Consider the following 12,571-nt stretch of genomic DNA (forward strand, 5'->3'; position numbering starts at 1 on the left):
TAACTCTGTTACTGATAGACTTCGTGGCTGTAGCAACACTATCTATGTTTCAGTGATCTTTTGCACTCTAGTGTCATACCCGACTTTGGTTTGCTATAGTTTAATTCTCCTTGAAGGAAAAAGAATTTCCAATTAATCCAAGGAGGATTGAGCTATAGTAAATTGTGATTTGCAAATATGGGCTGATTTAATTTGAGCAGCTGATACAGCTATCACCTTCCAGCTTCCTTCCTTGCTCCTTTCCTGGAGGTTGGGTCCCTGCCACAGGACAGCTGAATTTGGCATGTGGAGCTGCTCGGGAGCACCAGAGTTCACTGCCTTGCATACTGGATTAGATGGATGCTCATGTAGGGTTGCCTGAAGACACAGAGTTCAAAACTTCTGTGGCTTGAAAGTGGATTCCTGTGCTGTTCACCTGCCTACAAAGTCAGAGGTGGCCACCTCCAGGAATGGGATGGAGAAGTAGGAGCAGGAGAAGTAACTTTCTTCTATCTAACTGAGCAGGCTGGCTCACCAACAGGCAATCCCTTCTAAACTGAAATGCTTTGGCATTTTGTGTACTCTAACCAACTCATCTTCAAATAATATGCATCTCCTCCTGCTCAATTTTTACAGTGGAATACTTCGTAGATCTGAGGAGCTGACAAGTGTCTTCACTATGAGAGTGATCTATTGAGCATGTCAGAGGTGGCTAGTGCACTAGAACTTTGACACCCTGCTTCCCCTGGGATAATGTCATTGTTGCAGCTTCCCATCATGTCTTAGAACTGTCAGTTCTCTTTTTTGTGTAGGTCAGCCTGTCACTGAGAAGATGGGGAACAGCAGGGGCAGCTAAATATATCCAGGAGATGGCAAACATCTCCTTAAGATTTAGAAACTTCTGTTTGTGATTTGTGGAAGAAAAGAATGAGGTCATGAACATGGCAAAAGAGAGGAAGAAAAATGTTTAAGAAAAGAACGGAAGAAAGAATAGACTTAGAGAAGGCAGAAATGCAAAGAGGGTAGAGGAACACTTAAGAGGTAAAGCTCATGCTCACACTAGGCAAAACATCTATAGTGTCCCAAAGATGTAGTATTTCTGGAAACATGCTGTAGTTGGGCAGTGCTTTCATATGACTTTACTTCATATAAAACTGTTAAAGTGTCCTAGATTCACAAAATTCATGGATGCTGCCAGAACCACAGATAGCTACGTCAGTCTCATTTTTCCCCTGCTATCTTTATGCATGCTGTATCTGAAGACAGAATTTTGCTCTTTGGGCACTGCCTGACCGTGTCAACAGCAGGTTTTGTTTAGTTTTTTGGTGAATGTGCCTGACTGAACATGATTCACATGTTTTCTTAGTGACAGTATGGGCTGCAAGGGACATGGCCGTTTTTCCAAACTTGCTGTGATTCAGTGGAATTCAGGCATTTTCATATTGAACATCTGTTGGGGATCTGACTTGGGGAGGATCCATGTGTTTTCTCAATGAATATGAACTAAGCTGGCAAGGGTCTCTGCATTTCCTTCTTGCTTCTATGCTTGTAATTATCACAGTGTATAAATATACAGAGACTTTCTCAGAATGTGCCTAAGAGGATCTGACAAGACCTAAGCTTTGCTCTGCCCCGTTTCTCTGTGTAAGCAGGCAAGTCAGATACAGTGGATGTGATCTCATGTGTTCCCCTTCCTGTCCATGCAACTACACATATGGAGTAGGACTTCTAAACTTTCTTTAGAACCTAGTTCTCTCTCTTAACCCAGATATGTGGTATTATGTAGGTTTCAAAAATGTTGGGAAAAAATCCTCTTCATCTTCTCCTCACTTGCAGTGAGTTTGCTCCCTCCTTAGAGTGCTCTGGCAGTGCACTTGGGTAGTTCTTCCATAACTTGGAAAAGAGGCAAATAGTAGAACAGCTGCCCTGTCAAGTGCCCCTTCATAGAAGAGGACTAAGCTACAGTAAGTCCTGCTACTCACTGTCTTTGCCCTGATTTTACTTGTGTGTCCTGGTATGAATTTACTTTTCTCTAAACAGCTGTTAAATCTTGCCTGAAAGCTAAAGTTAAGTTTGTAAAGGATCAGTGGGAACAGCAAGAGACGAGTAACCACTAAAGTATTGTACTTGGCTTTCATGGATAGATGGATGGCTGGTACTTAGCATTTATATGACACTGTGTATTCTTGGTGTAATTGAAAAACACTTATTCTTAGACCATTCTGAGATAGATACTGGAGTCAGGAATAGTGGTAAAGGAAAGAAGTTCCAGTCTTGCTGAAACTGATAGAAGTTTCTACTTAAAGCTTTACTTCTGGTAAATGCTTCCCTGCCATGCTGAGTTGCTATTTACTGACCCAGTGCAAGGATAACAAGCAAGCCTTTTAATGGAAAATGAGGACCAGAATATTAAGGCAAGACAAATCCTTGCTGAATTGTGCAAACTCGTTTATCCTCGCAGATTTCTGTTTCATTTAAATTCCTGTCCTTCACGAGCCATGCCTCTGCATCTAGAGGCAGCCCGTGCGCTAGTCATGCTTTGTCCCACCAGCAGGAAGCCAGCTGATTCCCCGAGTAATCAATTTCGGCGAAGGCTTCTCCGGATCCTGGCCGGCACCGGAGCAGCGCCACACCGTCCCGACCCATCCCGACACGTCCGTGCGCGGGGGACACGGCCGCCCCCCCCGGGCTCTGGGTGGGTGGGCGGGCGGCGGCCCCCGGGGCTGCGGGGGCGCGGCGGGGCGGGGACTGCGCGGGGCGGCGGTGGCGGGAGCCGCTCTCCCGCCTCCTCGCACACGCTCGTCCTTCCCATCCCCGGCGGCGGCGTTCCGAGTCGCTCCCGCGGCGGCGAGGCGGAGGCACCTGCGTGTGGCGAGCAGCAGGGCGCGGGCTGCCCGCGATGCCGGCTTAGCGGCCAAGCATGGCGCGGCGGCTGCGGGCGGGCAGGTGCCGGGCCGGGCAGGGCGGCGCTCCCCCGACGGGACGGGCGCTGGCGCTGCTGCTGCCGCTGTGGCTGTGCGCGGCGGGCGGCGGCGCGGCGCCGGTGTATAACCTCAGCCTGGCAGTGGACGAGGGGCTGCCGGCCGAGACGCTGGTGGGTGACATCCGCGCGGGACTGCCGCCGGGCTCGGACCCTCCCGGGGGCTTCCTGCTGTCGGAGGGGAGCGGCGAGTCGGCGGTGCTGGCGGACTTCCACGTCCAGCCGGAGACGGGCATCATCCGCACGGCGCGGCGGCTGGACCGGGAGCGGCGGGCGCGCTACAGCTTCGCGGCGGCCACGCTGCGCGGCGAGGTGGTGCAGGTGGAGATCGCTGTCACCGACGTGAACGACCACCCGCCGCGCTTCCCGAAGGACAGTCTGCAGCTCAACATCTCCGAGCTCAGCCCGCCCGGCATCGCTTTCCGCCTGCCGGCTGCCCGCGACCCCGACGCGGGCGGCTTCGGCACGCAGGGCTACGCGCTGCTGGAGGAGGGCGGCGCGGCGGGGGAGCCGCCGCTGTTCCAGCTGCGCTATGTGCGGCCGGAGCCGCTGGAGCTGGTGCTGCTGCGGCGGCTGGACCGCGAACGGGCGGACGTCCACCGGCTGGTGGTGGAGGCGTGGGACGGCGGCAGCCCGCGGCGACGCGGCCGCCTGCGGGTGTCGGTGCGGGTGCTGGACGAGAACGACAACGCGCCCGCCTTCAGCCGCGGCGAGTACCGGGCGCGGCTGCGGGAGGACGCGCCGCCGGGCACCGCCGTCTGCCGCCTGCGGGCCACCGACCCCGACCTGGGTGCCAACGGCGAGGTGCGGTACGCCATCAATCGCCGGCAGAGCGACCCCGACGGCTACTTTGCGGTGGAGGAGCGCAGCGGCGTCCTGCGCCTCCGCCGCCCGCTGGACCGCGAGGCGCGGGCCCTGCACCGCCTGGTCGTGGAGGCGCGGGACGGCGGCGCCCAGCCCGAGGTCTCCAGCGTCCTCGTCTCCGTGGCCGTGCTGGACGTGAACGACAACCGGCCCTCCATCCGTCTGCTCTACCTCACCGAGACCGGCGGCCCGCGGGTCTCCGAAGGGGCGCGGCCCGGCGACTACGTGGCCCGAGTCTCCGTCTCGGACGCCGACGAGGGCGGCGACGAGGAGGGCGCGGAGGGCGACGGCGGCGGCATCGTGCTGGCCCTGCTGGGCGGCGACGGCGCCTTCGCCTTGCGGACGGCCGGGGCCGGCGTCTTCTTCCTCTGCGTGGCGGGGCCGCTGGACCGCGAGAGCCGCGACCTGTACGAGCTGCGGCTGGTGGCCACGGACGGCGGCACGCCGCCGCTCTCCGCGGAGGCGCCGCTGCTGCTGCGCGTCGCCGACCTCAACGACGAGACGCCCGCGTTCCCGCAGCCCCACTACCGCGCCGCCGTCTCGGAGGCCGCCTCCCCCGGCACCGCCGTGCTCCGCCTCAGCGCCTCGGACGCCGACGAGCCGGGCTCGCCCAACGCCGAGGTGCGGTACGCGCTGGAGGGCGACGCGGCCGCCCTGGCCCTGCTGCGCATCGACGCGCGGAGCGGCGCCGTCAGCACCCGCGCGCGCCTGGACCGGGAGCGGCAGGCGGCGCTGGAGCTGCGCGTGGTGGCGCGGGACGGCGGCGTCCCGCCGCGCGCCGCCGCGTGCCGCCTCAGCGTGCGCGTGGAGGACGCCAACGACAACGAGCCGCGCTTCGAGCGCGCCGTGTACCGAGCGCGCATGCCCGAGCACGCCGCGCGCGGCCGCCGCCTCCTCCAGGTGAGCCCCGCACGGCCCCGCTCGGCCCGGCACGGCCCGGCCCCACACGGCCCCGCTCGGCCCGGCACGGCCCGGCCTCTGGGGCCGCTGCCCTGGAACGCCGCCGCGCTCCAGCACTTCCGCGGGAAGCAGGGAGCGCGGCAGGTGGAGCGCGGCTAATCAGCGCGGCCCTCGTACCGCCAGTGTCACAAGCGTTCTGAGGAACGCGTTCCTTGTCCCGTAACACTTGCAGCGTGGGTAATGAGCACAGCTCAGGTCTTCAGAGGGAGTCAAGTGTCAGCTCTGGTTAAACCTCAGAGGGAGTTAAACCAGCTGGGATACTTCTGAGGACTTGAGATGGTGTTCAGAGAGCCGGTAGGACCCGTCCCGAAGGCAGCATGACCCAAACTGAGCCAGAGAGAAGGGCAGCCAGTGTAACACACGGTTAACATACACTTCAGGGTCTTTGTGATGGTTCCTGAGCTTTCTGATAACGATGTGAATCAACTCACCCTGCCTTTGAAGAAACTGATTAGTTCTAATAGAGAAAAAAGTTCTACTTGTTCATAAAAACCCCTTTTTAGTCTGTGCAGGTGAAGTTGAAGGGAGGCTTTGGAGAGCCAAAATTGACAGAGAGCCCTTTTGCTTTTAGCTTGGGAAAGCATTGCAGAATGTATACCTTTGAAATGAACAAAGCCTTTTCCATCAGAAGAAAATTCACAGCAGTTGGGCCTGTGAATGCTTCTGAGTTTGTGCAGAGCTTACATGAATTTGGGAAAAACCATTACTTAAAGAGGAAACCTAGGGAGAACTGCAATGTGTTTCCTCAGTACATTTGATGAAAAATCAATCTGTCTTTATCTTCAGGTTGTCTTTATCTTCAATCTGTCTTTATCTTCGGGTGGCCTACTAAATTATTTTTTTTTTTTTCAAGTCAGGAGTCATTGGTGATATTTTGAGTCCGACAATAGCTGATTGGAACAAAAGGCGTTTCCTTCTCTATATAATTTTTTCTCTTTTTTCCAAATTGTACTCGGAGCTCAAAAAGGGCACAGTTTTTACAGCCCTAATACAATTTAATCTATAAAACCTTGGGCAGGTTGAGCTTATGGAGCTTTTCATTTGGTATCCCAAGCCAGAAAGAAAATCCCATCACTGCCCTTTCTTTTTCTTTCAACACCATGGAGGAAAAAAAAAGATAAAAAACCCAAACCCTAAAAAGACCCCAGAACATCGTGCACCGCTGGTCCCAGAAAAGCCCAGGAGAAGAATAACGATATAATTTTAGGAGCTGGCGGTGTCCCGGTGCGGTGCGGGGCGTGCGGCAGCCCCGGCCCCGCCGCGGGCGTCCGTGGTGCTGAAAGGCGGCGGGGCCGCCGGGAGCGCTGCCGCAGCCCCACACCGGGCCCGGCTGGCGGACAGCGGCTGTTCGCTTCTGACTGGAGCGGGTAGAAGCCTCCCGAAGGGTTCCTGAGTGTTTCAAAGCGAATAACTTGTAATTGTGATTTTACTATTTTTTTTTTAATGTTTTGGTGCATTAATAGCGCAGATTTTCTAGGGCTGCACCTGTCATGCACTGTGATGTCATGGGCGTGGATATCACTCATGGTGCACTGAATTTCGCAAGTGTCACCATGCTGCCATAATCCTGTTTAGAGAGTAGAAAGAAATAGTCATGTCTTGGTGATGATTGAACCAGGAGTAATAAAGCCAAACATGAATGAGAAGGAGGCATGAGAGGCATGCACAGGAAGAATAGCAGGTGAGTATGCTATGGCCTGCCAGGAGAGGAAGCTGGTTCTACTTGCAGCTTAATCCAGGATCATTGTAGTGATGTCCAAGTTTAATTCTACATTGTGTAGTGGGCTTAAACTTTAAACATGTCCACCTTCTACAATAATCCTTGTACCTTTTCCCCCAGGAAAGGAAATCTTCTGCTCAAAGATTGTGAGCATGAAGCAGGCAGCTTCATTTATGTTGCTCCAGGAGTTGGAGTGAGTGATGAGAATGTAGAAAATAGTTTTTGGTTTGGCCAAAGCTGTTTTTCAGGGTCTGTGGTATGAGTCAGCTCCAGGTGGGCTCATGAACTTCAGAGCTAGCATGAGAAGGAGGTAACCATGGTAGTGTTATTGCTGCTCCTGGAGAATAGGAAAAAAACCAAGATATTGAAGGAGGCTACTCATGTCACATCTGCCTCTGTTCCACAGCCTGAGAGGTGGTGATGAACATTTGTTTTATATTTGAGTCACAATCATGATACCTGGAAGTCTTCTAAACCCTCTAGTCTTTTCCCTCTGCAAGCAGAGGGCATTACTGAAGTAGTCACGTTCATCAGTAATCAGTAATCAGTAGTCACGTTCATCAGTAACCTTTGTTTGGGGACCAGCTGGTGACAAAGCTCTGCCTCGTACACTGTTTGTCTAGAGCCTTCTGCCTTAGTGCTTTGCTGTGCCTCTGCCCAGCCATTAAATAGCTGCACAACTTGTTCCCATATGTTCTTGGCTGCATGTGGATAATGGGGGATTTCTTTCCTTCTGGGAAATCTTGAACTCCTATGGTGATCATTCAAGTTATCTCCATTTCCCCCCTACTCTCCACAGATGTAGCCCATAATAGGGGCTAGTCCTGTGAAAAGGATCAACTTGCATATAAGTCTGTATTAGTGGTTCCTCCTAGTCTGTAGGAATTTACCAATTAGAAGAATTAACCATCTACTTAAAAGACATATTTTTCAACCACTTCTGGAAGTACTGCTTTGTTCTGGGCATGTGTCTGGGCTTTTTCTTGTGAACAAAAGACTCAACCTTCCAATGCAGATTGACGAGTAAGGGAGAATCTGAATCCTGAAAAATAAATGGAATTTGTTGCCATTAATTAATATATTGCATATAAAATATCGCATCCTCAGGGTAGATAATGCAGGGTGAGATCAGAAATCTGAGCAGAGAAATGGGAAAATGTTAAATGAAGAAAAGGGAAAATCAGTGGGAAAATAGTGGGTTATCAGACTTTAGAAAGTAGAGCAGATGTATGCAGTGAAAGACCTAAGTAGAATTTTGAAGTCATTAACAGCATTTGTTTAACTTTGGCCTATTTTTGATACCGAATTTCTGGTTTGTTACCAGTTGTTATAGACACACCTTTGTTAAAATTTAAGCACTACTGGTGGCATGCCTAAAAAAAAGGTACAAGAAGGTAAAAGTGAACACAACCAGAAATAAATTGTAGATCAAGGCAATTTGCAGTAACTAAAAGGGAAGCAGCAGAAGCACTCTTTGTGTCTTGTGATGTCTGCAGACATTTTAGTAATGCTTTGATTTTTGCAGATATATCAACATCCTGGTTTCTTCATGTAGAGGTACTGCATGTTAATTTTGAGTGGCCACTGGCCTTAATCAGTTATTATGATGATCTTTCAGCATAATAAGAATCTATTTTCCTGAAGATCTTCAGCATGACCCAGAAATGGAATAAGATGGAGGAACGAGTGAGAACTCATTGGGCGCTCTCCTGTCTTTCTTACTGTACCTTCTCAAAGACCAGTGTGATCACAAATGTCCATCGACTGTTGAGTGATGGTGGTGATTATGTCCTATTTCTGCACTCTTTGGTGTGAGCTTGACAATTTTAGGTAGATTTAGCATCTGATGATGTGTAACTCTTTGATAACTGCACCTCTGTGGCCTAAGGGTAAGGGGGTGTGACAAAATGTCTCTCTTCTGAGCCATTTACTTATCCTGAATTAAGAAATAAAGCTTTGTCATAGACCTGCCTTGATAACAGAGGTTTAATTCTGGTTACACATTTTATTTTCAAGCTCTTTTTGGTGATTGCAATGCTTCTCAATACTCATTGTTAAGGTTCTCTTTAGCACAATGTATCTCGTAATTATATTGTATTGCCAGATTTGTCAGGATTTCCTGTCTTCTAGCTGAAGTAGAGTATTGAAAGGTAATATTCTTTCTTTCTCTTTCTGTCTCTGAGCAGGCTGCAACATTATCTGAATTAGGAGAAATCAGCACATCATGTTGGCATCAATTTGCCTGGTGTTTTTTACCTAGATGGGACAGAAACACCACATTCTCTTTCTTATCCTCCATGGACTCCTACATAAAAGAGTATTTCCCTTACTGGCTTCTGCAAAGCTTAACAGTTTGGTGATGCTGACAGCTGTCAGTTCAACTCAAATTTTGAACTTAATGAAGGTGTTTGTTTTGAGTTATATAGCACAGTACATTCTGTATATGTTTGGAGCTTGTAGGTTAAACTTGCTTCCACTGCCAGAGTGTGCTACAGCTTGTAGTGTATAAATGTGGGATGGTCATTCTCTTACAGTGCACGTGCATTCTTATGAAAAGTCTAACAAGTTATGTACCTGTAATTGCATATTGAAGAGAACATTGTCATGAATTAGTAACAGCCATGTCAGTAGCTTTTTAGTTAATTTATTTTCTTTTATGGTGTATTAGAAAATTCATGTTTATTGGCTTTAGAGTCATCGCTGAAAGAGCAGAGGAAGAGAAAAAACATATGTTATCTGGCAAATGATAGAGAATCACATGCATTCCAGTGTTATGAGAACTTGTACTTTTCTGATCCATTAAGGAGGCTGTTTCAACTTACTGGGTAGTTTCTCTATTCCTTTTATTTAAAAATAATAGATTTTCTGATGCTGAGATTGTGGGAGGTTTGTAAATACAATGACATCAAAGAAAGATTTTGTTTGAAGGTCTTAAAGCTAATCTAGGTATGCCAGGAATTATGGAATAATAAATCAGTGAGACTTTAGAAAATACTATTTAAAGGTATAATATATGTAAGAAGGATGCATGTGGTTTGAGGATTTTTAAGTGCTTAGTATATTTGAGAGTTGTTATTTGTACTTTCTTGAAATACACATTTCCAAGAGCTACTTGCAGAAAGAGAGAATTCTAAAAAGACAGTATAACATGCATCTTCTCTAATTTTTCTCTACCTTCTGCAAAATTAAAAAGAAAACTAAGAGGACAAAAAGGAATGGAGGATATGTCCCTGCTTTGAGGGATGGAGACTTAGAGATCGTAATCTGTCATTGAGACACTAAGCAGGTAGCACCAGCATTGGCTGCAGACCACATTTTTCTTCCTTTTCTTTCCCTGAATGTTGAAACAAGGAGCTAAAAGGGCAGTCCTTTCCCTCTTGGTTTTGGTTCTGGATCATTTAAGCCCCACTGCAATTACCAAAAGCAGAAATGAAGCCAGCAAAGAAGGTTCATGCAAATTCTAAAGAGTTATGAAATACAACTCATCCCTGTTAGAGGTAAGCCAGAAAGAAGCTAAAGATGTCATGCCATGAATTCCTCTGCTTCTTGAGTTCTCCAGGTCCTATTTTCACTGTATTCAATTTAAAGTCAGCTGCAAAAAAGACAGATTTTTTTTGTTGACTTGAAATGCTACTGTGTTTTAAGACTAATGCAGTGGACAACAGAGAGACCAAACCCCAGACTAAACTACAGCAACAGCAAAGAAATTTGTCATCTAATCTGTAACTATAACACGAAACTATTTACTTGTTCATCCAATTTCTATTCTTATACTGAATCTGAAAGCAGTTAACATGTCATTATTTATCGGTTAGATGTGTAATTTTGTAGCAATTATTTATTTCTAAATTCACAACAAGTATCCCTTTGCACTCTAGAAGCTGTTCAGTAGATTCTCAGTATAGTGTCATAGCTTTGTGGATATAAAATCGGTTTTTGTAGCTATGCACAGCTTTTTGTGATCTGTTAATATGTAGCTTTAGGAAGTGTGTGTGGTCTGGGCTCGAAGATAAATAGATGTTTCTTTGAATCTGTGCAGCGGTAGTAGATGGCCATGCTGAGTTGATTGCAGGAAGGAAGAAAAAAAAATCAACCCCCAAAATACATAATTTTAATCATTAGGTAACTTCAGGTGAATTGGAACTCTCCAAATACTTTTGCTTAAGAATTCTCTTATGGTGGCCTTTTAGCATTTTAAAAATAGAAAAACTGTTCCATTTAATAATTTGTAAGAATGAGACTCTGCTCCTTGATGCAATCCTTATCTGACATCGAATGGGTGCTTTGTAGATTTAAGAAGCTCTGGTCCTGGGAAATTGGTATTGGAAGCCTTTCACTTTGCTTCTCTTAGTTTGTGGTTACTCTTAAATGTGGCAAGTGTTAAATTTTCAGTGTCTAACACCTGCAAAAAAACAGTTCTCCAAAGGTAATTTCCCCCCATCTATGTAATAAATCTACAGCTGTTTGCTACTTTAATCCATGATTTTGAGAACATATGAAATATTGAAACATCAAAAACACATTGACACAGAAACATTTGGCTTTTATTTGAGAATTAAAAATTATGTTAAAGTTTAAGAACAAAAACTTCTAAAAAGTTGTGGCAGTAAATTACCTTTTTTTCCCAGTTCTCAGGAAAATCTTTTAATTGATGTCAGCAAACTGGGTCTGGAAAGAGGGAAGTTTTGAAAGTTTATGTAAGTCCAAAATTTTCTGCATACTTCAGTCTATAGCTGTGATAGAATGCGAGCATATCTAATATTCTTGTTGGATAAATTAGATGTGTCCCTAACTATGGAAAAGGAGTAATGATATTAAAAAGTCTTAATCATAGACTTTATATTGCAGAGAGCTGTGTATTAAAATACTAGCTAATAGCCTACTCAGAGCTCCCGTGGCAAAGACAGAGTTCTTGAATACCTTTGGCTGTTAAATTTTTAGATTTTTATGCAGCGTAATGAATAACATTTCTGTTAAGCGTCCAGCAAGAGTTCATTTATAGCCACTCACTTTCTGGAGTAATGGTCCTGAACTACTTTTTTAGATGGAAGTCATCCCAATTCAGAAATGGATGGATTTTGCTGGCGTTCACTTTTATACAAAGAATTGGCATCAGCAGTTGTCTTATAGTACACTAGAGCAAATTATTAAAAATCTGTAAATGGATGGATATGGTTGGTTCTGTCAATTTATCAAATATTAATGGCATTTTATCATCCTCACAGATTTTCATGAATTGCTGGGTGAGCAGAATGCTCAGTCTTTCCTGGAAGGCTTTAAAGCATTGGGAAACAGATGAGTTAGGAATCCCTAAATTCCACCTTACTATGCAAGCATATTGACATGCAGCAGGATGAGCCTTTTAATTTTACTTCATGGCTCATTTCATTCCTGAAAACAAACTTCTAGTTGCATGCTGAAAAAAAATCAATGATTTCCAGAGTCTGCATTTTTCTTTTAAATTTGTCTGAGCAATCTGTACTCCACATTGAGTGTCAAACTATTGTGAACACTTCTGTAGTGAGGAATGGGGCTCTCTGTCCAGCTGATTGTTCAAATCCTGCTGCAGGTGTGAACAGCATGGAAGCAGAGATATCAGCTAACAAAACTCTTGGGGTAAAATATCACACTGCTCATTTGGGGCAGGTGATATATGCAGCAGTCATTATATGTATTGTATCAGACCAAAAAATTTCCCATCTAGCCCCATATCCTTCTTGTTTTAGAAGCTAAAAGCATACACCCTGGATGAGTGCAAGAGCAGGGCAAACGTGACATTTTCCCTCATGGATTCTTGGTGTTTGACCATTTTCAGTCTCAGGACATCCCAGGCAAGGTAGTTTGTGCACATTTGTAACCCTGAATGGATTTTTTTCATTTTAATTTTAATGAAATTACCTAGTCCTCACGTCAGCATTTCCCAAGTATCATTGACCCTAACATGTGGTGGTGGTGGATGTGTCAATCAGCTGCCTACTCCAGGAGAAAGCACCTTTTGCTCTCAACCTAGAGACAAAGAGGATGTTGGTCCAGCTCCTTTTGATTTCACATCTGCTGTATCACCTCTC

The 12,571-nt window shown here is 47.1% G+C and overlaps 1 protein-coding gene across 1 annotated transcript in view; it reads left to right on the forward strand.

The window, feature by feature from the left end:
* The first annotated feature begins 2,899 nt into the window (after positions 1-2,899).
* The window catches only part of DCHS2 (dachsous cadherin-related 2), a 104,522-nt gene continuing 94,850 nt past the window's right edge, over positions 2,900-12,571 (forward strand). Inside the window, exon 1 of the mRNA XM_058024272.1 lies at positions 2,900-4,723. Within this exon, the coding sequence (XP_057880255.1) occupies positions 2,900-4,723 (1,824 nt within the window). The remainder of the gene's footprint in view (positions 4,724-12,571) is intronic.

Source organism: Melospiza georgiana, chromosome 5 (assembly GCF_028018845.1).
Source record: "Melospiza georgiana isolate bMelGeo1 chromosome 5, bMelGeo1.pri, whole genome shotgun sequence".
Lineage (NCBI taxonomy): Eukaryota > Metazoa > Chordata > Aves > Passeriformes > Passerellidae > Melospiza > Melospiza georgiana.